The 27,075-nt window shown below is 48.6% G+C and overlaps 1 protein-coding gene across 1 annotated transcript; it reads left to right on the forward strand.

The window, feature by feature from the left end:
• Window positions 1–2,717: 2,717 nt before the first annotated feature.
• ARHGEF33 (Rho guanine nucleotide exchange factor 33) lies at window positions 2,718–27,018 on the forward strand. The gene is made up of 15 exons (XM_061989123.1): window positions 2,718–2,739; window positions 6,207–6,256; window positions 11,850–12,014; window positions 13,873–13,994; window positions 14,914–15,056; window positions 15,729–15,788; window positions 16,983–17,198; window positions 17,837–17,966; window positions 19,177–19,309; window positions 20,077–20,160; window positions 21,178–21,261; window positions 22,055–22,203; window positions 23,043–23,228; window positions 24,456–25,209; window positions 26,881–27,018. Exons 1-15 carry the CDS (start codon window positions 2,718–2,720, stop codon window positions 27,016–27,018), a joined length of 2,436 nt encoding a protein of 811 aa, XP_061845107.1.
• Window positions 27,019–27,075: the final 57 nt, after the last annotated feature.

Consider the following 27,075-nt stretch of genomic DNA (forward strand, 5'->3'; position numbering starts at 1 on the left):
ACCCTGCTTCTGCAGGGGGGTTGGACTAGATGATCTCTAAAGGTCCCTTCCAACCCTACCATTCTGTGATTCTATATTAATTGATGTTTGTTAATTATTAATAGTTAAGAATGTTATACTGTTATCTTGCTATACCTGGCATGTGAAAACATTAATAACATAAAAGCAAAAGGGGTAAAAAACCATATATGTGGAAAGAAAAAAAGGTTTTTTCATTGTTTTCAGTGAAAATGTTTCTCACTAAGGAGGTTTAATGTTCTTTCATACCTGTTTTGCCTTTCCCATTTGTTCCTTTTCCCTCAACACTGCAAAAAAGAATCTGAATTTTGAAACCAGTTCTCAGTGTTAAACAAACAGGTCCCAGTCCAACGACCCAGTAACAATAGCCTCAAGAATTTGCTGTGGCATGGACCAGTCTAACAACTTAGCTACTAAAGAAGCTGCTACTGAAGATAAAAGTCACTTTCACTGATCCTTATCCTCACAACTACTTGAGGGGAGGTTTAGCCACTTTAAAAACAACTGCAGATTAATGTGTTGCAGAAGCAAAATAACATTGTTTGGAATACTTAACAGGAAAAAAAACCCTTTTGGGTTTTTTTTCTGCTACAGAGGGCTTGGAGCACACAGCATAGGAGGGGAGGCTGAGGAGGTTGGGTTTGCTCAGCGTGGGGAAGGGAAGGCTGGGGAAGTGGGTCCTACAGACATCTGCAATGACCTAACAGGGGTTTTAGACCAGACAGTCAGGCTCTCCTCAGAGACACAATGAAAGGATAATTTGCTATGGGCAGAAGCTGAAATGAGGGAAACTTTGACTGGCTAGAAGGAAAAACTTCTTCCCCATGGGAGCAGGGCAGCCCTGGGACAGGCCCAGAAAGATCAAGAAGTCTCCAGCCTGGGAGATACTCAGAGCTTGACTAGACGTGGCCCTGAGCAATCTGATCAAGCTCTGGGGTTAGCCCTGCTTTGGGTCAGGTAACTCCAGAGGTCCCTCCCCATCTAAACTCTGCCATGAGCCTAAGAGTCTTCAGAACATCAACAAATTTACACTATCAGCTGTCAGAAAACACTTTTCATAAACTATTACACTTACCTCACTGTAACCTGGTGTCCACCTAGAAGCTTTCCCAGCCTGTTTATACAAAGCTCACATGCAAAGGCTCCACTTTTGCTCAAGTTTTCCACATGTCACCAAAGGATTCTCTGACCTGAGAAGACAGCAGATCCTCTTATGAGGAATTCTCATAAGCATCTCTCTAACAAATAACAAGTTTAGCAGATGTTAAAGCCCAAGTCAATCCAGCACTGTGCTGGAAGCGTTTTAGTCCACATCATACCCTCAGCAAAAGGCTGTCTGGGTCTGTGGATGGCTGTGCAGCTCCTAGCCTGAACACAGCTCACAAACACTCAGCTTCACCCCTATCTCAGGGGCCCTGATGGAGCCACTACCCTCCTCCCTTGGGAATTCCACACTGGAAAGCTGTCAGGTCAAAAGTGTGTGGCCCTCACTGCTGACTGTGCCAGAACCAACTGCTGCTGCAGCGGTGTCCTAAAGCTCCTTCATCTTTTGCATCTCTCCTATCTATCTAACATTATCTGCCTTCCTCTGTGCCTACTGCACTGCCAACATCACCCCAGGCTTCTCTGAACCACCACAGCCCTCCTGGCATAGCTGTGTCAGCACAGCTCTGTGCTGTAATTGCACTGGCCTCTCTGATCCCATTAGCTAACTATAACTCACATCAGCCTTGAGCATATCTATGTCAAACAGGAATGGAGGTGGCAGGTTATTCCAGGCTTTTAAATCACATCTAGTTTCATAGTATGTCTGGACAAGAACAGACTTGAATGAAACCCTGGGGAGAGGAAGAATGGATGTGGGGCAGTGCCCAGGCTGACAAGGGAAGGGTAAGCTGGTGTGATCCATTTTTCCTGTGTCATTGACTGGGCATTATCACAAGGCTGCTCCCAAGGTCTTAATCCCATTACCAGAGGGAGGAGATGCTTTACCAAGACTTGAGTTGATCCTGGTTTCCTGAGAGGCTGCAGCTCTATGCATCAAGGTGCTTTGCAACACTTCTGTACCTCTAAAAGTCAGAGGGCCAAGGGGCAGAGAAAGCAGGAGTGGCAGTATGAGTGCCTCCAAAGGTGCCAGCAGGACTGTGCAGCAGCATTGTGAAGGCAGTGGCTCTGTGGCCCAAACACAATTTTGGAGGACATTTTTGGTGATGAGTTGCATAGCACAAAGCAGGCTCTTTGATGCAGAGCACCAAGATGTTCACGTGCACATGCTGTTCAAAACGCAGCTCGTTGTGCTTCTGTGTTCATAGAAGCAGCACTTTGCTGAGCAAATAGTCTGTGGGATTATATAGTACCTCTTAACCACCCATCCACGTAAGCACAGGTGGCCTTGGCTGGGAGGGAAGTGTTTGTACCAGCACCCACTCTGCTTGTGGAGGCTCTGTGAAGCCAAACAAACCTTTAGGATGCCCCATTCCCTCTCATATCCCTCCTCCTCTCTCTGTTTTCTGAACTTTGAGCATCTCTGCCCAATAAACCCTTTTTGCATCTTTCTGCTCTCAGGGTTCAGACCAGCTGACCCATCCCCAGGGCTCACATGTGGGCAGCTCTAAGCCATGGGATGTTCCTAGTGACCAGCCAGAACCCTCCAGAGTGAGGACAGGAGTCCCTGCGAGGACGCACACCCTATAGCAGCCATGGACTCAAACAAACAAGAAGGTAAAGCACCCTCTTATTTCACTTCTTGACAATATGAAAGACAGCAAGGGAGAAACCTGCTTTCATGTGACCTGTCTGTTGGCAGCCACCAGTCAGCTTCTGAGAGCACCTCTTAGCCACGGCACCTGGGGGCAAACGTTCCCTCCTTTTAGTTTCATTGAAATATCTGGGGTCTGAAGTTTTTATCTCTTGGCATCTCTCTGTCTCCTCTGGAAAATAATCCTGTGGCATATGTACTGTCCAACATGGGAAGTCCTTCCCCTCTCTTGCCTCAGACCCACCTTTGCTTTGGGTTGTACAGAGACTTCCATCAAAAGCCGCATCTTACACGAGGGCCCTGAGACGAGGATCTGCTTCTCTCCCCCATGTGCTTTGTTGCAATGGGTTCTTTTGGGTGTTAGTGCCACAACTCAGACTTCTGCACCACTCCTGTAAGGACCAAGATGTATCCACACTGCTTGTGTGCAGCCTGTCCTGCTACAGTCAGCAGCATTTCTAGGAAGTCTGCAAAGCTCAGAGGTTTCAGGTCCAGTGTTTTAGTGATTATCAGCTTTAGATGCTCCATGTCAGAGGGATGTGGGGCTGGTGGGATTTGATTCCCAACCCCAAACCCCTTGCAGCATTGTGCTCTGCTTTGCCACTTCAGAGGTGACTCTGTCCACATGTTGAGGAACCCTTGAAACTTTAGGAGCAGCTTTAGGAGTGGCCATAACTGTCAGCCCAGGAGAGAGTATGACAAAGCTCTTTTCCTCTTAAAACATGCTTTTGGTGCCAACATTCATTCATAGCATAGGTAAAGGAAGAGTTAATTTCTCCATTATGATTCTTCTAATTTGACTAAATTAGGTCTGTGTGGCTAGGCCCCTGCCCTACAGCAGGCTGAAAAGCAAATTAACCCAGGGATTTTTTCCAATTAACTGGTATGGCCCCACGGGCTGCAGATATTCACTGCAGAAACTGGCAGATAACCACAAAGCCCTTTGCTTTCCACAGTGCAGCTCTGAGGAGCCTCCTCTGCTCCAGCTCTTAGCAGTGACTTTATAGGACTGACCTGGGTTTTGATTTGGCACACGCAGAGTGTGCTTCTGCTGATGCTCATGGCAAGGGTGGGAGGGGAAATTACAGGAGCAGGGGTTCTCTCCCCTCTCCTGGTCCCTCAGGAGCAGTTCTTCACTTTAAGTATGTCCAAGGACACGACAGAGTGATCTGTAGCCAAACCCAAATGAAAGATCCCTACAGATTTCTGCAGGGCTTGGGTTGAGCCCTCTGTGTTACAGATCAGATGGAAAAACACCCAAAGAAAATGCGAGGAGAGATCATGGCTCTTTCTTGTTGTGCTGCTCTTCTTCCTGCCCCCTCTAGCCCTTCACAAAGCTCAGCATTGAGCTTTGCAAAACAGGCACGGAATCATAGATTGGTTTGGTTGGAAAAGACCTTTAAGATCAAGTCCAACCCCTAACCTCAAGCCTAAACTCACTCACTAACCTCACACTGCCTATCACTAAACCATGTCCTTCAACAGCATCTCTCTGTCCTTCCAGCATCTGGTTTGTACTGTAGTATTGAGAACCACATCCTCCTGCTCTTTTTGGGTCATCATTACCATCCCACAGTAAGAGACCAGCAGTCACATTTACATCAGAATAGACACATACCTCACTTTTGATGCAGGAGGCCCTGCAGAACACACCAGCTGCCTTCTCAAGCCTCAGCTCCAGGCACTGGGAGAAAGCTTCAGCATTCACTGTGGGACAAAAGTTGGTTTCTGGTTCGTGGGGTTGCAGAGGAAATCTGAAAAACAAAAGAGCAAGACCCAGAAGGGCCAAAGCTGAAAATGAAAACAGCCTGTCATTTAAAAGATGAAACCTGGGACTTGGTGTGGGCTGGCTAATGAGTTTTGACCCCAAACAGCTGGCATTTGGAGTCATGGTTACTTCTCCCAATCACCCTGCTGCCTCTTGTTTTTCCCCAGGAGGAGCCTCAGAGGATATCCTGGAGGGTCAGTGTCTGACTCTGCTACCCCAGCCCATGGCTGCTAGAGCAGCTGGCACAGGGAGAAAGTGGTACATGGGCAGAGAGGGGCACATGGTCTCTCCTTCTCTGCCTCTCGCTTCTGCAAGTGGCTGGGGAATTTGCTCATGTTCCTCTGAATCAGGACAAATCCTACAGGCCAAAATGGGGCCAATCCATAGGTGCCCTTGGCAGTAACCCATATTCCCCCTCAGGGGTAAAGAAATCAGAACGTAGCTGTGCCTAGTAAAGCTCTGACTTCCAGGCTTCAGCTTTCCACTTCATGCACTGGCTGACTGCAGAGTCCTCCCTGCACCCTTTTCAAGCCTCTGCAGGGCTGAATTTCTGTGGTTTTAAAGGCCCAGGTAGGTAAGGCACTGAGCATCTGCAGTCAGCATGGGAAGAGGGAGCTTGGCTGCCCCTAGAACTGGGCAGGGGGTCACCAGTCACATCTGTGACTAACAGCAGAGATGGGTGAGGCAAATTCTTGGAGGCAAGAGGAAAACCCACCTCATGAAGTGACGTTGCCAAAGAGAGGAGATGCAGCTGAGGAACTGTGTGGCATGGTGTTTTCTGGGAGCAAAGGGCAGCCAGGGAGCCTGGTGTAAGGAATAAGGTGGGAACTGATGGCCATTGGACTGCAGTTCCCTCAAAGTGCAACGGTGGCACAGGCAGCAGGTGCCTGAAAGTTTCTGCATGGAAGAGACAATGTTAGAAGGGGAAATAATAAATATAGTCATTTTGGTTTCAATCAAGAACCCATTAATGCCTTCAGATAATGTCTCTGCAGTGTCCAGAACACTTCTGCAAAATAGATATAAGCTCCCTGCTGAGTTAAGTCTTTTTCAGAAAGGCTCAGCCTAACTCCATTGTACAAGATCAGGGGAGACCACAATGCCACAAAAACCTAGGAAGGAGGAAACTGATGAAAAGATGTCATTTTTTGGGGGTGTTACAAAAGACACAGTTTCTGCTTGGAATACATTAGGACAAAATAGAACTTGGGGCTTAAAATATACAGATCGAGTCAGCCTTTTGTGGAGATAATAGAAATGATGTACAAATATAGTAGGGGATAAAATTCATGGTTTCAGATGGATCAAGTAATGCTTTGGGGGAAAAAAAACCTATTGCCTAAGGTACACAGAACTGAGCTTCACAGGGGGCAGTTTAGTCCTAATTGTACATAAGAGGTTTCTCCCCTCTTTGCATGGATCAGCTTTGGATAGACACAGGACAGCAATGAGGTGAATTTAATGTCTGATTCAGGTGAGCCATTCCTGTCTTATAATTGTAGTTTATTTTACAAGTGATATGGTGTTCACACCTCCTAAAGTGAGACCTGAGTCCTTTAAAACTGATTTGTACCTCAAGAGGGACTTCAAACCCTCTGCTCCAGTTATTTATAGCAACCGTAATAAGTCATTTTAATTGACTGAAGTTCTTTATTCCCACAGGAGAGACTGAAAGTGTGCCTGTGAGTACCCCTGCAACACAGATTTCCCAGGTAAAGATGAGCAAAATGCCCTAAATAACTCCAAGAGTTTAAAGAGTTACTAATAGATAAATAGTATTAAAAAAGCTAAATTGAGTGTAAGGGAAAATGTAGGTCCTTGTAAGGAACATGGCAACCAGCAAGTGCACACTGCATGAATAAATGTCAAACACATCACATCTTGGGCCTCATCTTAAAAAGACACTTGAGTAAAATTTCTCTGCTCACAACCAGTTGTGTTTAGCCAGGCGATTGGTGAGCTCAGCTAATTAACTAGATGGCATCATTAGCACCAATTAGAGAATGTCAGTTCACTGGGCCGGAGGGAGATTTCATGGCTGAGCTCTGCTGAGCTTTCACCAAACCCCATGAACTGTTCCCAGGAGCAGGGATGTGTTGATTGACACGGGGTGGGGGGAGGGCTTCCCCAGCAGGGACTCACAGCTCCTGGGAGGCTCTGAGTTATCCTGGCAGCCTCAGGGCTCCTTGGACCACGCGGTGCTCCTCCTCCCTGGTAATCCAGAGCAGCCAGGCTGGCCAGAGCCTTGACTCTTGCTGCATGTCTCTGTCTGGCTCCTCAGCCAGGAGCTTGGAAACCCTGCCTTTGAGTCCGCCTTGGCTCAAGGTGATCAGGACTTCCAGAGCCCTGCAGCTGCTTTTTGAGTTGACATTTTTGCTGCAACTAGCCACCCCAGCAACAAGACTGTCTATCCCACAGCCTGGGGAGCATCCTTCGTGTCAGGTGCCGTGTCAGTGTTTCCACAGTGATGTTTCCTATGCATTTCCACTCTGCAGGAAACACAGAAAACTTTATGTGACAAAGTCTTGAGCACTTTAAACCTTGGTCTGGCTCAATATGGAACCATACTCTGCAAAAGAAACCCATCCCTGAATGGGAAATCCTGACTATTTGAGACCTCCCTTGTCACCATCACAACGCTAATGCCCATAATTGCTTGTAAGTGTGCCATGGCAAGTGGAAAAGACACTGCTTTCCATTAACTAGCCAGTGCTTCTTTTGTCTCATCCTCTTTTTTCCCCCCATCCAGACAGTTCCAAGCAGGAACTGGGTTGCTGAAGGGCCCAGCACAATGGACCCAACGTGCAGGGAAAGCCAGCTCACTGTTGGGAACACTGTGCACTTGTCTACTTTCCAGAAAAGCCAGCTGATGTGTGGCTACCCCAATGAATCCTTTAAATGGAAGTTACCAGCTGGCTGTCCCCATTCCCTCAGTGAGAGCCCTCTGGGTGCTGCAGTGACCAAAACAGACTGCATAGATGTGAAACAAGAGGTGATAAGTGCTTGCAGCCTCCTTGAAGTATCTCTGTCCTTCTGCCTTCACCCTGCTGCTCTGCCTTTATTCCTACCATCCTTGCCTAGGAATATAAGATACAGGGTATATTCCTAGGGCCAGGTTCTCTGCCACTTTCTCTGCTCTGCTGCTTTCCAGCTATGAGGCACTAGCAAACCTCTCTAATGATTGTCTACTGTAGAAGTGCTGCCCTTAATCACAGTAGTTAGTAGCTGTGCTAGAAAGTACATGTTCCCTGGAAAAAGCATCCATCGTGCAGCTCAGAAAAATCAGATCCAGGTTTTGTGGCACATGTTGGACTTTGAGCTAGATGAGTTCCAGGCAGTGTCCTCAGGCAGCCCTCTTCTGGGTGACACAGCGTTCACTTACTTCTTCAGATCAGCCACATAAGATGTGCAAAGTGATGGACAAACTGGGGGAAACAACACACACAGCACTCCTCACGGCCACAGAAGGTTTTGCTCTTTTCTAGGCTATAACAGCAGAATGACTCCTGGCAGTGTTTTTTCATCATACACCTGTTTTCTACTCTTTTCAACAGGCTTCAGCTCAAGGCCCTGACAGCAGGCCCTGTTGTAGTGTAAGGCAGCAGATCCAAAGAGCCACCATCCCTTTGGAGGCACAAAAGCCCTGGACAGCCTGGCTAGTGCTGAGGTAGATATGTGGGGAGACAGCTACTCACAGAAGCAAAGTTCCCTCTCATCCTCTCAGTGGCAGCCAGGACAGCAAAACCTCAGCTCACCAAGGCTTTGCTCTCTGCTTTCCATCCCAGTCCTTCCTTCCAAAAGCCATCCCTGTCTCCTGGTCACGACCATCTTCCCCAAAGTCTGAGCAAAGGTTTAGGCTGCAGGGACAGTCATTATCTTTTGCATGTGGCTCAAATTGCTGGCACCCACTGAGCAAGGATGGAGAAGCTTGCAGTTTTGCTGCCTCTGGTCCTGGAAGAAACATCAGCCCTGTCTACCTTTTGGGGACAGTACAGCATGTGAGACAAGAGTAGAGGGGCTCAGTGAAGGAGATTTCACAGCCATTTGATGTGTATATATGTATATATAAAAAATATATATATTTTATATATATGTATGTAAATAGCTCCAGTCTTGCAAAGTAAAGTCAAAAACCAGGCTGAGAAATGCTTCTCGTATGTCTTCTGATCTCATCCTTCTCCTCCCCTGTAGCCACCATCACTTCCTCCCCCATCACAGTTCCCCTCTCTGTGTGGACTTTGAGGGAGAATCCGTATTCTCGTTGGGCTGGAGGACAAGTGAGAGTGACCACTTCTCAGTGTCCTCTTAATGAGTCATGCCAAGAGGGGAGGAGAGTCCTTCATTTCCCCATAGGCAGCTACCCACAGAGCACAGCACAGTTACTTGCTCTCACTACACTTTTTACTTGCATTGGTTTTCCACACAGAGCTGAAAAACGTCAGGGCAGTGGGTAAATGGGAGTCAAAGCCCTCAAGAAAGACACAGTCTGCTACTGAGGCATGGTGCTGGATCCCTCGCTGCATTGCTTTGTCAGGTTTGAGGGCCACACTCCAAAGGCAGGTGGGGGCTGAAATGTGTTATCTCATGCTAAATTACTTAGATGCCTAAATACTTTGTTTGGACAGGTTCTAAGGACTCCCTGTGACTGTGCAGATTAACTTATCCTCTAGGCATTATTAGTTCAACTTCAAGTGTCGTGCTCCTTAACTTCCACAGCTTAAGTGTTAGGGTGTGTATTTATTCCCATAAATAGGTGGTAGTATAAAATCTGTCTTTTTTTGTATGTGTTGCACTTTAGAAACTGGAGAGACACGGAACTGACCTGACTTTCCAGGGGTTCCTGTGAAATGTCTCTCCGGTCCTATAGGTGTAATCACTTGGGCAAGACACAAGCATGAGCTGATGCTTCAACAGGTTCCATTTGTTGTAACAGCCCATAGGATTCAAAGGATGGCTTTCTACAGCTTGTTATCAGAAATGAGCTCAAACTAAAAGCCACAGCTCAAGCACTACACTGCGCTTGGCAGGAGTTCAAAGGTAACTTCTTGTTCCTGTACCACTCCACCCAATTTTTGGATCAAACTTGCATCCAGTGCCACAAGGCTGTTTGTGTTTCGTTTCTATGCTCTGAGCACTGAGGGCAGCACAGAAGGGAGTTCTCGGGGTTTCAGCATTTCATGCTCAGCTATCCAAGCCCTGGGCAGATTTGGCTGATTGGTGTTGCTGGCTGCTTTCATCCATCAAGTGGCAACAAAGGAAACTGCAAATGTAAGATTCATTTCAGTGTCTGAAACAGCCACTGCAAGCTGCATGGGGCTAAGGAAGGGTGTACATGGACACCATGTCTCTGCAGTGGTCCCGTTTTGCTGATTAGTAGTTTTTGACTCTGAAACCTCTAGATCAGCAACAGCTCCCATCCCTGTACCCTTCACAATGGATATGTCTACTTTAATCTCTTTCTGGAAGCACCTGAGGAGGATACAGCCAGTTATGTGGGCAAAACCATTTCAGTTTGGGCTTATTCTCCCCAGACATTGTTATCTCCAGCTCCCAGACTGCTCCACTGCTAGTAAGACTTGAGGCTGTGACATCTCCACCCCGAAGCACATCTCTAAACCTAATAGCATAGGGCAGAACAGCACATTTCCTCTGAAATCCCCCCTTTTCACTGGGAGAAAAGTGCGTGATGCCTGGCCCTGATACAGGCTAGCAGGGACACTGCCTTGGCCATGCCAGCTCAGTGTGGAAATGGGGCAAGCACCTGTGAGCAGAGATGGGAATATTAAGTATTTTGTACAGCTGCAGTACTCTGTATCTCCCAACTTCTCTAAGCATGTATGTCAGGATGTCTGATGATGCTAAGACCATCGGGCTCACTCTCCTAGGCTGAGATACCAGAAGCAACATGGGCATTGCCTCCCCTAGCAGCCCCGGCCCCGAGCAGCCCCTCCAATGTTTCAGGCTACACTTACAGGTCACAGGGTGACAATTCCTATGTCACAGGAAGGGGTTGAACCAAGGAGTCTGGAGCTCCAGCTGGCTTGGGGAGCTGGGGTTGACTGCCTGAGGAGGGAAGACGGCCTCAGCCTCCTGCTCCCCTCTGCCCTGTCCCAGCTCCCGTCAGTCCCGCTCCTCCTACCCAGGCAGCTCTGGGAATGGGTGTCCAGCCAGACCAGACCTGGGGGCTGTGGGGTAAGCACTGGGGCAGGAGTGGGGATGTCAGGCAGATGTCCTCTGTAAAGACACTGCCGGTCTTGATCAGAGGAGGATGGTGCATGCCATTGCCCCGAGGTATCGGAAGCCATCTCTGCTCCATTTACAGGACTCAAGCGCCTGAGTTCCCCGGGGTGCCTGTCCTCTTACCATCAGTGCTCCAGTTTTGGACTCAGTTTATAACCAGATGTTAGGCCGAATTTCTGTTGTAAAGGTAAAAAACCCCTGGTCCTGAAGCGCCTTGGGCCGCGAGCTCGCCGTGGGCTTTGCGCAGGCAGAACGAGCGCCTGGCTCGCAGCGGTTCAGGGCCGCCAGCCCCAGCTGCCCCCGGACAAGCTGTCCCTGCTTTGCCCTCTGCAAGCTGCTCACCTCCCTCCCTCCCTCCCTCCCCTCGCTGCCCAGCTCCACAGCTGCCGTGTCTGCTTGCTGCTCCCACCTGCTTCGCCCCGCTGCCAACCTCCAGCTTAGGTTGTGAGCTCTTCCAGCGGTGCCAGGGCCTCTAGGGACAGGGAGCAGTGGGCACGGCCTCACTGTACGCCAGGAGAAAAACCTCCCCCTCCCTCCCCAGTACGAGTCAAAGAGCTACCTCCTTCCCTGGAAAGGGCCTGCTGACCAAGGGCAGAGCTTCTCCACAGCCCTTGGGGAGTGAGGAGGTGTTATGTCTGTGTGGGGAGGGCACCAGCCCCACGAGCACGTGGGGGAGGAGGACGTGCTCCCAACCACACATGTTCTTGATTGCTCAGCTGCTTTGGGGTTCCATAATTTGGCTGCTGTTACTGCAAACCTTCTTGGCATGTTTCAGTCTGTCCTCTCCTCCTACAAACAGGCTGCAAACTGCCAGGGAGCCTGGAAAAACTGTTAAGTCTAAAAAGGGGCCCATTGACTGGCCAAGCCAAACACCTCCTACACTGAACTGAGGCTGCAGCAGGGGCCAGACCTGTCCCTATGTCTCCCAGCCGTGACAAGGAGGAGGAGAAAGAGGACACCACCTTCCAGGATGGGTTACACACAGCCTTCACGCCACTCTGAACCACGAGTGACCCTCTGCCCCGGGAGGAGGGACTGAACGGCCCGTGTTTGTGGTTCCTCTAGTTGCAGGCGCTAGCCTCTGAGTTGAAGGCGGGTTTCACAGAAGCGATGCAGGAGCTGTCGCGAATCCAGCATGGCGAGTACGCCCTGGAGGAGAAGGTCAAGAGCTGCCGCTGTGCCATGGAGGAGAAAGTGGCTGAGATGAAGAATTCCCTCAACACGTTCAAGGTAGGAGTGTGGCCTGCAGGGCTACTTCAGGCCTGCCACACCGGCTCGGGTGGCATAGGCCAGTTCCCCTGCCTCCATCCATCCTTCCTGCTTGCAAAGAAAAGGAGCTGGCAAATTGTTTCAGATGCGTCTGGTGGCACTTCTTCTGGCTTTGTGTCTCCCTTGACTGCTTCAACCCAGATGTAACCCATGCCCTGGCCTCTTTAGCTTTCTCCATGGGCCATGAGGCAGTCATAGAATCATTTCAGTTTGAAAAGACCTTTAAGATGATGGAGTCCAACCCCTCCCCTCACACTGCCCAGCCCACCACTGACCCATGTCCCTCAGCACCTCAGCTACACGGCTCTGCAATATCTCCAGGGATGGGGACTCCACCACATCCCTGGGCAGCCTGGCACAGTGTCTAACAGTCTTCTCAGTGAAAAAGTTCTTCCTAATCTCCAGTCTAAACCTCCCCTGGCACAACTTGAGGCTGTTTCCTCTTGTCCACTGCTGTGACTTACCCTGGGCACAAGCAACCCTTGCTCTGTGCCACATGTGCAACAGGCACGCGGCGTGTTGGCAGGCTGCCGCTGGGCTGCTGTGCCATACACCTCCCTGGGTCAGGTCTCCTGCGTTTCCTGCAGGAACCAAAGCTGCTGGGGAACAGGGAATTAAGACAAAACCCTAAAGCCTTTTGAAGCTGCATTCCCACACGTCTGGGAGGAAGTGCTGCCTGGTTTGATCCAGCCCAAGAGGATAAAGACAAAGGACTGGAGAGAAAGCCTATCAAAAAGGCTTGAGGTACACTTTATATGCAGAAGCTGGATGACTGCCTGTGAGAATGCAGGCAGAGGAACTGCTTTATTGTTTTTATGGTAAATTTTCCCCATGGGGTTTTGCTGAGTCAACTTGGTGAAGTTAAAGAGGGCTGCTTACTGGAAAAAGCCCATTACTGGAAAAGCCCCTGTGACAGGGAGAGATGGATGGCACTGGCCAAAATGAGCCCTATGCTCCCAGATGAGCAAGGGTGACAACAAGAAGTGTAAGGGCACATGGCAGAGGTCTCAAAGCAACCAGAGGCAGGGTTATCCAGGACACTGTTATGGGGTGAAAAAGGGGGATTAAAAACCCTGATATAAAGAATTATGCAAGCAACGGGAGGGGCAAAGGCTGTTTTCCTCCTGCCTCCTGCCCATGTTGGGCTCCCAGTGAAGCCACCTCCTTGCTTGGGGAAAATCCCTCTCCTTCAGTTTACAAGAAACACTTGAGTATCTTCCATCCTGCTACTCACAGTGCTGAAACCTGCAGGAAAAGCTTCAGAAAGCTCTGCATCCAAGAAAGGCTTGGTTGAAAGTCCCTGAGGGAGGACATGCTGTCAGGGAGGTTAAAGAGGCCTTTGTTTTCTTAGGAAACCAGGCTAAAAAGGCAGCTCCAAGGCTTGACTGGCAAAAGTTTATATGTGTGAACGATCACAGGGGGATCTGAACCAAGTGTAATATGTGAATACACATACTGGAGAAGTGCAGAGGGAATCAGGCCTCCTCAGGCTCACCTCCAAGTGCCATTAGAGGCAGGAGCCCTCTCAGTGCTTTCAGCTGCGGGTTGATGAAGCCCCGTGTCTCCATGTCCCACCAGTGCCTTAACCATGTCGGGTCACAGTGGCTTGGACAAGTTGCCTGTAGCTGAATGAAGGGTTGCTGTGCTGTGCATGACATGTATTACACACACAGGGCTTGCAAAGGAAGAGTGCCTGACCACAGAACCACTCTCTGCAGCACTCTGAAGCATCTCCAGTGTACACCAGCCAGCACTCAAAGCTGTGCTACCTAAGGCTGATGGGCACCCTGGGAATGCTGTGCTTCTGCCTGTTTCTCAGGAGGAGCTCAGCGATGCAAAGTCAATGATTGAAGAAATCAGTGCCAAGCAGGAGGAAATGCAACAGAAGATTGAGCAGCTGCAGCAAGAGAAGCGTCGGGAATCACGGAAAGTGAAAGCTAAGTAAGGGCCTGAACTCCAGGGCTCTGGAAGTGCTAATTAGCACTGGTGTCCATTTTGTTCATTTCCATGTAGCTTAATTTCATAACCTTTTCCTGGCTGGACATGTGTATCAACCCTCATTATTACTGGAAGCTTCAAGCCTTCAGTTCACCCCATGCTTTTAGCAACACAGAGCAATCAAAGCCCAAACCTACCAGTATCTCACTGGGATTCCAACAGCAAAGTAGCCCCAGCAGCTATCAGGTAAACCAGAGTCTCTGTAACACACAGACCACTTAGAGACATTTAGGGGCAGGAACATTGTTGAAAGTCTGAAGCCTTCACCATGACAAGCTATTGCTAAGCCACCTCTCCCATGCAGACAATAGCACTGCATCTTCCCCTCTCAAGCAGGCCCCTGATGGTGCAGTCATGCTCTGCTTTCCTGTCACCAGCCTTTTTTTGATCTGAGTGTGGCCATACCTTCAGGGATGGGGACTCCACCACTTCCCTGGGCAGCATGCTTGCACAGCACCATGTTTGCACGCTGCTGAGACACACCGTTGCTGTGGTGAAACACCTTGGCCCTGATTAGCCTCCTGAAAACTGAGTTTTGATGGTGTACAGCACCCTTGATGCAAACACTTTGCTATTCTAGGCTAGCACCTTAGCTAATTGAACCATTTAATTAGATTAAATATGCTCTGCAAAAGAACAGATCTGAAATAACCTTCTCCTGTAGCCAGTGGAAGTTACTTCCAGAACATTGTTCATGAAGTGCATTAAACCCAATTCCATCAAACCCAACTCTCTTCCTGGTCTCTGCTGGAGTTGGCCTGACTCTGTGCTTGTACTTACACTGGCATCTGTCACAACTGTAGTGTAAGAGCTTCGCCTGTAACATTCATTTCCAACTGTCTCATTCTTTGAATTTGTACAGAAGAGCACAGAAGGATGACCACGGGTCACAGACGGTGCCTACACCTCTGCAGGGCAGCCCATTTCGATCCATCAACCTGCCTGAACCTGTGCTGATCAACGAAGATTTTACAAGTCTTTTACACAACGTGACGTATGAAAAAGGTAGGAAATAAGAGTAGTCAAATGCAGTGCTCTCCTCAGGAAAGAAACAATCCAGAAAAAGGTGTCTAGGGGAAGAGGACATCAAGTTCTCCTCAGCTGCCAGCAGCACGAAAAGATAACTGGGGTAGTCCCCTTGGCAGCACTGTTTTCTACTTTGTTCTGCTCAGGATCTGGCTAGCCATGACCCCTCTGCCCTACCCTAAAGGGGTATATTAACCCTCATCCTCACATCTACATCTCTCACCCACTTCTCCCACTGTCCCTTTCCTTCCAGTTGTCTCACCACTTCACTCTTAATAAGTTCCTTTCCAAAATGGCATCCACGTCTGTGTGTCAGGCCTCCATCCTCTTGTTCTGCCTGCTAGGTGCTTTCTACCCAGTGTGCACCCACATGGACAAGTCAAGACTGCTCATGTCCCTCTGCAGTCATACAGCACCCAAGTATGACAGGGAATCCTCATTAGCCTGCCTGTAGGTGCTGCTGAAACAAAGACTGCAACAGGGGCCACAACAGTGAAGACCCTCCTTAGTGGAGGATCTAACAGGGGTGTTTCCATAGCAAAAATGTGAAAGACTGGAGGATCTAACCATACTGACTGGTCTTGGCAGGAGGAAAACTAATCTACAGCTGTCTTTTCTTCTCTTGTAAAGTTTCCTTCTCTTCTTCAACAGTGTCTGACACCAGGATCATGCCAATGGGAGAAGGAGGTGTGAAAGTCATAGCAGGTCCAGGTAGGAAAACATCAAAGTGTCAAAAAACCTATAGGACATTGATTCCATTAGAGTGCTTTACTGCACCAAAGAAACGCTCTCAGGGAACACATTTCACAGGAACGTCTTTCACTTTGCTGTGCACCTCCATTTTCATACTTGCAGTTGAGATATGAGGGCAAACCTGTGTCCCTGAAGTGACAAATACCTGACAGGCAGTGCAAAAGACTGATATTTGACAGGGAAAGCCTTTCTGCTGCTGCTTTTGGAGGTTCTAAGTTGCTTTGCAGAAAGGAAGAATTCAGGCCTACTGATATGGCAAAGAATAAGGAAAGCACCACTTTGCCACTTGAGAAGAGATGGACTTTGCAGTGACTCCAAACCAGTAGAACTGGTGAGCTGTTTATTCACCTATCAGCTTCCAGATTCCTTGTAGACATGTCTGAATAGTAACAGAGGAGCTTTTTATGGAAAAAAAACCCCAACACGTTGGTCAGAAGTAAGAGAAGGGGACATTAAGGATTGGGGTCAGCAAAAGGACACATGAGAATAACCATTAGATGTTTGCACTGTTCACCAGAAGCACTTGCTGTTCTGGATGGCTCTTTTCCTTGAAGGGAAACCCAAAAAGATAATAAAAGCTATAGAAGATGGTTCATTGCAACCCAAACTCAAAGTATTTGTGTTAAAGCAATTCCAGCCCAATGGCTCTACACACCTGCACCCTCTGCTATCTTCTCTGTCATTTAGTAACTTCAGACTAGAATTCCTGCTGCTGATGTATAATCACATCACACTAAGAGAAATCTTAACAGCCATGACAGTTTACATCCATTGAGAATGGCATTTAAGTCCAAATTACAACCACACTTTCTGTGAATAGCTGTGAATGTGTGCCATTACAAAGTCCTGATGTGTCCCAAAGCCCTGAAGTGCAACCATACTTGGAATATATGTCTTTTTCTTTTCTAACCTGTGGACTTTGTCCTGAAAATAAATGCTGGGATAGTGCAAACCTTGCTCTGCCAAAGTGCTCCCTGACTGCGCTTCTCTTTGCAAATTAACACTATAAGGCTACAGCCTCTGTGAAGCACACAGAATGCTTCAAACTCTCCTTCCAGTACTTCAAATGGATGACAACAGAGCTTAGCTGCCTGTCAGAGCAAAACCTGTCAACTGAGGTGCCAAGATCCATACAGCTGTTTGTCATTGCAGGAGCAGCCATAGAGACAGACGACAGCCTCAAGCCTTCCTTGACAACAGAGGGCCAGTCAAAAGTGCATCTGCCATCAACAGTGTGGAAGCAGCCCAAGGACACCAAGGACTGGGGAGATGAATACATTTCCAAAGAGCAACCAGAGAGAGGGAAAGATATGGGCCAAAGCAGATACAGCTCAGCAGACAACATTATATGTGAACCCTCTTTGGCTGGTAAGGACAGAGTGGGAAACTGGCTAGAGAGGCTCAAAGCTGCATTCACATCTGGTGTGAGCTGGCTGGTAATCAGCTTCTGCAGAGAGAGACACACAAGCCACTTTCTCCTGCTAGGCGAGAATGTCTCAGGGCCTCAGTCTCCAAGACTTCTGGCCTTTTTATTTGCTGGTCTGTGCCACTGACAGAATGGCTCTTCACTCAAGACACCCATTCTCCTTTACAAGACCTGGAAGTTTCAGAGTACTGATGAGGTTGTGACAGTGTAGGTGCTTAAGCAGGTGAAAATAGAGCTTCTCGTTCTGCAGGAATCTGGATGTGAATCCCTGGTATGAGTTGGTTTGCCTTTGGTTGCTTGTTTTGTTATTCTTAGGGAAACAAGTTGGTATTTATATGGGAAAACACATTTGCTTTGGAGCTTTCTTAGCAAACTGTGGCTCCAGTCATGTCTGGGGCATATTGTAGCATCAGGTTAGAATTTTGTATCGTGGGGAAAGTAGACACACAGAGAAGACACTGGTGTCACTTTTCCACAGTTTCTCCTTTCATGATTTAAAGTCAGATCACCAGTCTAACATGAGGCTGTCCTTGAGCTCAGCATTTCCTTATTTTTAAACTTACCCACTGTCTTCTGGAAGCCAAAAGGCAGAACATCGCTTTGGAGCTGCTGGAGTCAGAAAGGAAATATGTCATCAACCTTTCCCTGATCCTGAAGATCAAGGCCACCTTGCAAGGACCAGATGTGAAAAGGAGCACCAAAGAGAGAAGGTACTGGATTTAGTGTGCTCTCTCTTTTGGGGAGGTTTCCTTCAGTCAGTATTCTTTCTCCATCATCCTGTCTCCCACTTTTCTTTTACCCATACAGAAATCTTTGAACACTTAGAACTTATTTCTAGTTGAAAATTTGAGGCACTGGATGTTTTTTGAAGTGATTAAAGACTTTCCTGCCTGTCCTTGCACCTTGCCTATCTTGCATCCCAGATCTATTCAGTACTCTTTCATTTCAGTCTCCTTCTTTTGCATGCCTCTTGCCTGGATAGAAGCAAAGCTTTGTGCTTTCACTGCCCGCTTCTCCCGACCCACAGCTTCAGCTCTAGAAGGTGCTGTGGACATAAGCCCTTAGGAAGAGGCTGCCATCCATCAGGTAGCAATGTATACAGACATACACACATATTTACACAGCAGATACCAGACCAGCTCTTTGCAAAGGCAGCTGGCTCATTTCCTAGGATGGGATAGCTCCTGCAGCACTCCCCGTTCACTCAGCTTTGACCTGGGAGTTTCCAGCTACCTCTTCTTTGGCTTTTTCCACTGTCCTTAGGAGTCTCACATCCAAGGAGTCACTTGACTGAAGTCCACTGTGGGACATGTGGTATGTGGGTTGACGTGGAGTCATTTAAGCAGTTACATGACATACACAGTTCAGACTGAAGCATGAGAGTCCAAATTTTAGCTTGCCAGTCCTGCCTGGCAGAGTGTTTTGATATTTGACATCTTCATTCTGATTCTGGATGAACTCAGCATAAAATGTCAATTTGTACCACTTTTTGACCAGCTCTTCATCAAAGGGTTGGCTGTTAAACAGCCTGACAAATGGGACAACACACAAAGCTGGGGAACTTTCCTCCAAGCACTCTGTGGGATGGCCCAGGACCATGGTCCTGCTTCATCAGCCACAGAAGCACTGCTTTTGGCTTTTTAGTTCTGCAAACTCGGGTCAGCTATGCAATGCACTGGAGAGTCAGCCTAAGAAACCTGCAAAACACTCTACCAATAGCATCCTGGAAACGGTACTTGCATGCACACAGCAGCCAAAATAGGGTCTCCTGATGCAGCCAAGACACCAGTGAAAGTAGTTAATAATACCTGTGTTTAAAGCAAGCCTGTGCTGAGCACCCATGATTGCCCATTTCAGCAGTACATGCTGTGGGGCTGAGCCTCTGCTCCACGTAACCAGGTTGATATTGTTTCCCTTCAGTTTCTTCCCCAACTCGTTGCGGTACCTGGTCCAGCAGCACGTCGATTTACTTCATGCTCTCCAGGAGCGAGTCCTGAGCTGGCCACGCCAAGGGATCCTAGGAGACATCTTCCTGAAGTTAACAAATGATGAGGTATGTTACAGACCTCTCTAGACTCTTCTGCTGTGACTCAGGATGTTGTGCTGATGGCTCACAGGTGGGCCAGGATTCCTTACAGCCGAGGGGCTGTGCTGTGAAGCTATGGCTAGGGGAAGGCCTTTCAGCCAAGCTCCTCTGAGATGAGTCCTGGTGCATGGGAGATCCTTTGTTGCAGTACTTGGGTTGCTCAGAGTGCTCACAAGCCAGACTCACCTGGAAGCATTTAGCCACATAGCACAGCCCTATAACAAACACAGAAGACCTAGACTTGGTTGCAGGAGTCACACATGAGCCTTGACAGCTTGGATGTCTGTGTTCACAGCAAAGCTGTGGAAAGAGTGTGTTTCTTATGCTCCCCTTCCCCAAGACTCTTTGCTCAGTTATGACAAATGGGTGGGCTGGCTCCTTATCCTACATGATTTGTAGCCCCCAGTAAATTGGCACCTCCTTCTCAGGGTGTAGGTCTGCCCACCTCCTGGGAAGCAGCGGGAAGATGTGTGAACACTCATCTGATGCTTTATATGTTTGTAATAGTCTTAAATTAAGGAAAGCTTTTTCCTCCCCAGCCTCTCCACCCTCCCTATCTGCTGTAAAGCTTTATACACCATGCTTAGCAGCTGAACACATTTTATTAAACAGCCTTTCTTGAGAAGTCCCAAGCCCTGAAAGTTTCACACAGTCAGCTGCTCTGCTGTAAAATCTCTTTTAGAAAAGAATCACTTTTCAGTTTCTATGTTATTTTCTTTTTTCCCTTTTGTAAGAATAACTTTCTGGACTACTATGTTGCTTACCTGAGGGACCTGCCAGAATGCATCTCTCTGATCCACGTGGTGATCCTGAAGGAGGTAAACTTCCTGCCTGCTTCACAGACACATAATGGGAACATGCAAGCCTGGATCTTTGCAGTGAGGATGAGGGAGCTCTGGCACAGGCTGCCCAGGGACGGTGTGGAGGCTCCTCTCTGGGGGTTTCCAAACCCACCTGGGCACGTTCCTGTGTGACCTGATGGAGGGGAACCTGCTTTAGCAGAGGCTTGGAGTGGATGATCTCTAGAGGTCCCTTTCAACCCCTGCCATTCTGGGATGCTGTGATCTCTTCTTGTTACACCTGCCCACGATACCCTGTTACCAAATGCCAGTGTCCCGAATCTTGCCATGGCTGTTGCATACCTACAAAAAGTAGTTTTATTCTGTTCATCTCTCTGTGTAACCAAGGCTGTGTTTCTGCTGTGACATGGCACAATGTCTCAAACCAAACCTTCCAGAAAGTTTTCCTATGCACATGCTATTCAGAGCCATCCCAGGGAAACGGTGTCTCCTGGAAAAGGGAGGGTTCATCCAAACAGGGAGAACAAAAGTGAGAGAAAAACAATCTCTACTGTTCAGCTTCAGATATTTGGTCTCACACTCTTGATTCTTGGTATAAACCAGGAAAGTTAAATATAAAGTCCAATAACTAAACCACACTAGCTCACTTCCAAGACATCTGAATTTAAAAGTTCAATGTCATTTTGTTCCAATCACTTGGGCTTAAACTAAGAACTTCATTCTGAAAAACACTCTCTACCTGGGGTTTCAATGAAACTTCACTAGTGCATTTCAAACATACATCCCTACTTAATTAGGCTGAGTGTCCCTCACAGACAATCCCTAACCTATGGAATTTCATCCTTAAGACTAGTATTGCTGGTGGAAGGAGTTGCAAAGTGTTCTAATGTCATGCACAACTGCCACCTGAGTGGTGTGCTCCTGGGAACTGTTATAACTGCTTACAGTGTAACTACTCATTAAACCTCAGAACCATTTGGAAGCAGGGGTGTTTTATGGGTGGGAAAGACTCTGAAGTTGCTCTCTTTGTTACAGGTAGAAGAAGAAATCAAGTCTGATCTCTACATTCTGTTCTTCCACATAGTCCAGCGAATCCCTGAATATCTTATTCACCTACAGGTAGGGCCCTGGGATGGAAACTGTCTTGCTGAACTCTTACCACAACATGTCACTTAACTCAGAGCTGGTATTCTGGCCTGTCCAGGTACAGGGTATCTGGCTAATCCAGTGGGCTCTCTGAAAAAAACACTTTGAAAGGGGAAAGCCAGCTGAGAATGGCTTCATTTTCACCTGAATCTTCTGTTTGACAGTTTGGTCCCTATCGTTTTGACCATCTTTTGTCACCTGGGAAGCCAAAATCTCTGCTGGCTGCCACTCTGAGAGGAGGCCAGGGATGGGGTACATCTGCTGTGTCCTCTGATCTAATTCCTGTAACAGAGACAGCCTTCTGCTGAGTGGTCCACAGGCCTGTAAGCTGAGATATTGTCAGTGCTAGAGGCTCCTAGGGCCCAACAACCTTTCCTACACAGAGCTTGCTGACTAAAAGAGTTGTGGTTCACAGGAGGGTTATCTGGTTACCTGAATTGTGCTAAAACGTTTCAGACAAGGCGAATGACACAGAAAGCAAGCCCTATAAAAACAAGGGATCAGTTTACTTATCCAGTGCTAAACTCAACCAGTTCATCACCCACACATCCCATGACTACATTTACAGTGGCTACTTGTGCATTTGCACTGGAGTAGTAGGAGGCAGGCCCTGCCCAAGTCCCTCAGAAACTGTTGCTGCCTAGAAGAGCTCCCACCACGTGGTGCCATGGGTACTCTGGAGCACTAATCCATGGTCCCAATAGCACCTTCTCCCTAGAAAAGGTCAGGACAGCCTCCAAACAGCCTGCTCTCCTCTGTGCCCCAGAATGTCCTGAAGTTCACGGAGCAAGAGCACCCTGACTATTACCTGCTGCTGGTGTGTGTGCAGCGCCTCCGGGTTTTCATCTCACACTACAGCCTCCTCTTCCAATGCAACGAAGACCTGCTTATACAGAAGAGGAAAAAGCTGAAGAAGTAAGCACAACATCAGCTCATTCTGTCTATCATCAGGGAAGGGGGGTGTGGGGGAAGCCTGGAAAGAAGTGGTCTAGATTCAGGCAAGATCAACCGGCACATTACTCCGTTGAAATAGAACTGAGCCCTTTGCACGTGAATGCTGGAGAAGGCATTGGTACTTGTCCTCCAAACTGAGGTCAGATTTGGGACCTTCTGTCTAATTCTGAGAGTGAAAGGAAAACCAGTTTAACCCTTCTAAACATAGCAACCACATGTTTTATGGGAACATTTGATTCCTTAAGCTGATGGCAACATTACCTCCCATGAGGACTCAGCAGCTTTGGCAGCTTGGGGCTGTGCTGAACACCAAAACTGTTGCCTGGAGCCCTCAAAGGCTCAGATTGAGAAAGAAAGCATGATCATTATTTTGCTAGAGGAGTGGGATAGTTGAAACAAAAGCCTCCCATAACCTGAGATGAACTGTGACAGAAATGACCCTGAATGTAGATTTGCAAGTTGTGGTTCAGAAGAGTTCCTTGAAATCAGATTTTTTACTAAAATAAATATGTGTCTTTGCTCCTTGTGGTGATTCACTGGGGGAGCAGGACAAGACACAAACTTGAGGGGAAGCTTTCAAACATGGAGGGTGGTAAAGGGCTGGAGCAGACTGGTGGGGAGGGACTGCTATCAGGAGAGGCAAGAAGATCAGGACAGAAAGCAGGACACTCTGCTGACTGGGACAGACTAGGTGGGACAGGTCCTTCCTTGGGGAGGGAAAAGGTGAATGGGAGTATTAAGGTCCCTCCCAGCCCTGTTTTCTGTGATTCTACATGCTCATTCCCTGCCTTATTTCTTAGCACGACGATGGATTTCTCCTCCCTCAGGTCATCCCTAGTGAAGCTGTACAAAGGTCTCACCTCCCAGTGCACGAGCCAAGAGGTTTCTCCGACGCCCAGCGCGACGTCCATGCGGGACGGCGGGATGCACTCTGAGGAGACAATACAGCCCTTCCCACCAGCACCTTCCTCTGGCACCACAACCCCGTAAGCCTTTTGTCCTAGTAGCAGGCTTTCAAAGCAGGCTGAAAACTCTCTCCTTACCCATACTATGCCCACGACACTAGGCAGCTACAGACTGTCATTTCCAAGACTACTCCCTGTGTGTGCATAAAGATGAAGGGCTGGCTCTTTCCTGCTATTCACGACCATGTGGCTTACAAGCAGGAGCCAGTTCAGAGCTTTATCCAGGGCTGTCAGTTCCTTTGCTATCTGTCTTAACAGTGCACCAGGGAGGACATTTATTTGTGTAGGTAGGCTTGGCAGCAGCATGCATAGTAACACTCTGCATTATCATCATCTGCACCATCAGCATTACAGGAGATAGAAAACATGACCAAGGTCTCAGACTAGTGAAAGAAGTACTTTTCCACACAGCATGTCATTGAATGATGTGACTCACTGTCACAAGATCCAAGCACAAATGGGTTCAAAAAGACACAAGATTAATTCAAGGAACACAGGGCTACTGGTAGCACCTAACACAGGCAGCTCCTAGTTCAGGGCAGGGTTTGCCTGGTCTGCCATGAGAGCATGCTGTCAGCTCATCTTTACCCTAGCAGTGGATATAACCCCAAGTTCATACCAGGGCTGCTTCTCAACCTAAATCTCAACCCAAGTCATGTCTTTGGAAGATGTCAGTGGTACTTTCCTCACTAAGTTTTGTGAAGGGTCACAGATGTGCACATCCTGCACCTAATATTTAATCCAACACAGTACTCTCTGCTGACTTACCCAGAACACAGAGAGGGTAGGAGCCCTCCAAGTACGCCTGACACTTCTGGGGCCAGAGTCACCCTACCCAAGAGAGGAACCTGGTCCACCTGAGAAGACAATCAGGCCACAGGAAAGTAAGACACAGTCCTCCCACACCATTACATAAAGAGAAGCAAAAATCCAAAATGCAGACGAACAGGAGAGAGATGGAGTGCTTGGTTTCTCATCTCAGTTTCTGTTTGCTACATGCTACAAAGGGCAGATAAAAATACTGGATAAGCAGTTCTACCCCTGCCACTCTGGTCCTGCTTAACCCAGCCAGGCAAATTCTATCAGTGGCAGCTTTGTCACTGTTCTCTAAGATACAAAAATACCTTCTGACATCAAAAGCAAGAGAATGGGGCTGGGAGAAGGGGGCTTGTCATACTGTCTCTTAGTCATCCTTTAGTATTCCACTTCCTCTGTTTTGTTTGTTTTGTTTTGTTTCTTATTTGTAAGGCATTTGATGCCCCAGATGAAGAAACCCCAGCCAACCGTGATGGAGAACATCCAGGCTGTAAAGCCCCCTGACTGGGAAATGGAAAGTAGGAAACATGAGAGGCCAGAGAACCTCCTTGCATCCTCTCAGCTCACAGAGCAGGAACTCAAGGCTCTGACGGCCCCCTTACAATCCATCCCCGAAATGGAGTACGAAGCCCCACCGGCTGATGCAGTGGGCAACCCCGAGAGAGCCATCAGGACCTCTGTGGAGCTGCTGCAGGATGCGAGGAACTTTGCGCCAAGCTACGAAGAGTTTGAGTACCCCGGGGAGGTTTTCACCCTGCCAGGCCCCTACGAAGACGATGCCTTCCAAAACCTCGCTCTCTTTGAGAATTGCTCCCCGGCCTCTTCCGAATCCAGCTTAGACATTTGCTTCCTCAGGCCTGTGAACTTCACCTCGGAACCGGAGAGGACAGACCATGCCTTACAGCCGTTGCCCAAGAGCTGCACTCCCGTGAGCAGCAGCACTTACAAGCGTGAGATGTTCCACAGCAAAGGCAAGCAGCTGAGCAGGTCCCTGAAGGAGCTGCCCAGGAGCGCGGAGGGAGTGAGCACCAGACTCTACAGCACGCGGAGCAGCAGCGGGAGCCGCCTGCAGCAGAAGCAGGACAGGAACGTTCAGCCTCACATGGTGTCAGCCTCATCCCGAAGCTCCCAAAGGAGCTACTTCCCCCCACAGAGAGGAGCGGGTGAAAAACAGAGCTTTTTGGAAGTAAGGAGGCTTAAGTAGGAGGAGAACGTGGCGGTGCAGAAGCAGCAGCAGATCTGAGATACAGTTAGGGCAGACCATGCCAAAATAGCTTCCGAGGCCACACATTCGAAGTTCTCATCTGCATGTACACGCCCAAGGGAGGGACAAGACAGGTCCCTTTCACACACATCTTCCCTGGGGACGAGCACGGGCTTGAGGCACACGGCTGGCTGGGTGACAGCTAGGACACCTCTGAGACAAGCCAGCCTCTCCTCCATCTGTAGCTGTCACTGAGCTTCCCCCACAACTAAATGTTGTATCTCATCAGGGTCACTAAGTACGTGCAAAGCTGCTCAAAACTAACACTCTAGGGTGGCACTCAGTTGAAAAGGTGCCTTTCCACCTGCTGGGTCAAGAAAACCAACAGATTCAGTATCAGATCCTCAGCTGGTGTAAACCAGCATGACTCAGCCAAACTCTGCCCGTTTACACCAGCAAGGATCCGGTCCTTGGGTTTTGTTTCACGGATTGGAGACCCATGCTAAAGTCTATGTGGAAGCAGACAGAGCCCAGCAACCATGTCCCTCAGACACCCATTAGCGTGGCAGGAGGCACTCCAGGCCTTTGGGGGCACCAGGTCTTGCAGGAACAATGTTTTTTGTAGTCTGCAGTGCCTGCTCAGAGTCAGCTTTGAGCTGTCAAAAGTCAGGGGGGAAGAGGCTCTTCACACTTCCTGGGGAAGAGGCTGAGGGTGCTGTGAGGTGCTCAGTTAGTTTACTCAGTGCTGCTGAGAAGAGCATCCTCCTGTTAAAATCAGGCAAGATGCAGTTGAGGGTGTAGATGGAGATGATGATGGGAAGAAGGTTCCAACAGCTTGACTGAAAAGGCAGTAAGGAAACCTCAACAATAGAGAAAAATGTCTAGTGAGCTGAGCAGGGAAGATGAGACAGCAGGAGAAGAGCCATGAGGACATAGCCCTCCCAGAAACTGGAGCCTCTGAGCTCTTTGGCACTCACCTCCACAGAGCTATGGCCCACAGCAGGGTGTAGGTGTGGAGCTAGTGCAGAACTGCAGGACACGTTCACGCTCACAGAACAAAGGAGACCACGGTGGGCAGAACTGGAGAAAAGGAACTTGTCCAGAGCCTTGCTGAGAGCACCCTCCTGAAAGGGGGAGAGACCTTTGAGTGGCACATTTACCACGAGGTGTGTGTGCTAATGAAGCCTTCTGCCCCACAGATATAAAACCAGGCAGCAGCAGAGCCAACAGAAGAATCTTTCACATCCTATCAGCTCAAGAAGCCTGAAGCCCCCCTGCCCTAGAGTAAAGGAGAGCTCATGAGCAAGGGTGGGAAGTTCCTTCAACTGCCCGTGCTAGATTGCTCCTTCTTTGGCAAAAGAGACTAGTGAGCTCCTCCTAAACAAAAAGCTTAGCAAGGAAGGCTCCAATTCCCTCTAACAATGCTGATTCTGGCACTCCTCTGCCACTGCCTCAGCCTCAGAGCCAGCAATGAGCTCTCTGCAGAGGTGTCGGTGCTGCCAAGGCCCGAGGGACTTGTCTCTCAGCCTTACCAGCACCTCCTCACCCACAAGGTCCCTCCTAGCACGAGAGAGAGAGAGAGAGAGAGAGAAAGAGAGAGAGGACAGGGATGTGAGGTTGCAAATGCTGGTTAAATTGTCTTTTCCCTTTTAGGAGCTCCATGCAGAAGACAACACCAGGTTCTGCCAGAAGGATGACAATGAGCAAACATCCTTCAGCGACCACAACCCACGGCACGAGCCCAAGGGGGGTTTCCGGAGCTCCTTCCGCAAGCTCTTCAAAAAGAAATAAGCAGCCCCTGAGAAAGGCAGGCCACAGCCCAAGAGCAACAGTGCTTCCCCAGGCCCC

The sequence above is a fragment of the Colius striatus genome, chromosome 2, assembly GCF_028858725.1.
Source record: "Colius striatus isolate bColStr4 chromosome 2, bColStr4.1.hap1, whole genome shotgun sequence".
Taxonomy (NCBI): Eukaryota; Metazoa; Chordata; class Aves; order Coliiformes; family Coliidae; genus Colius; species Colius striatus.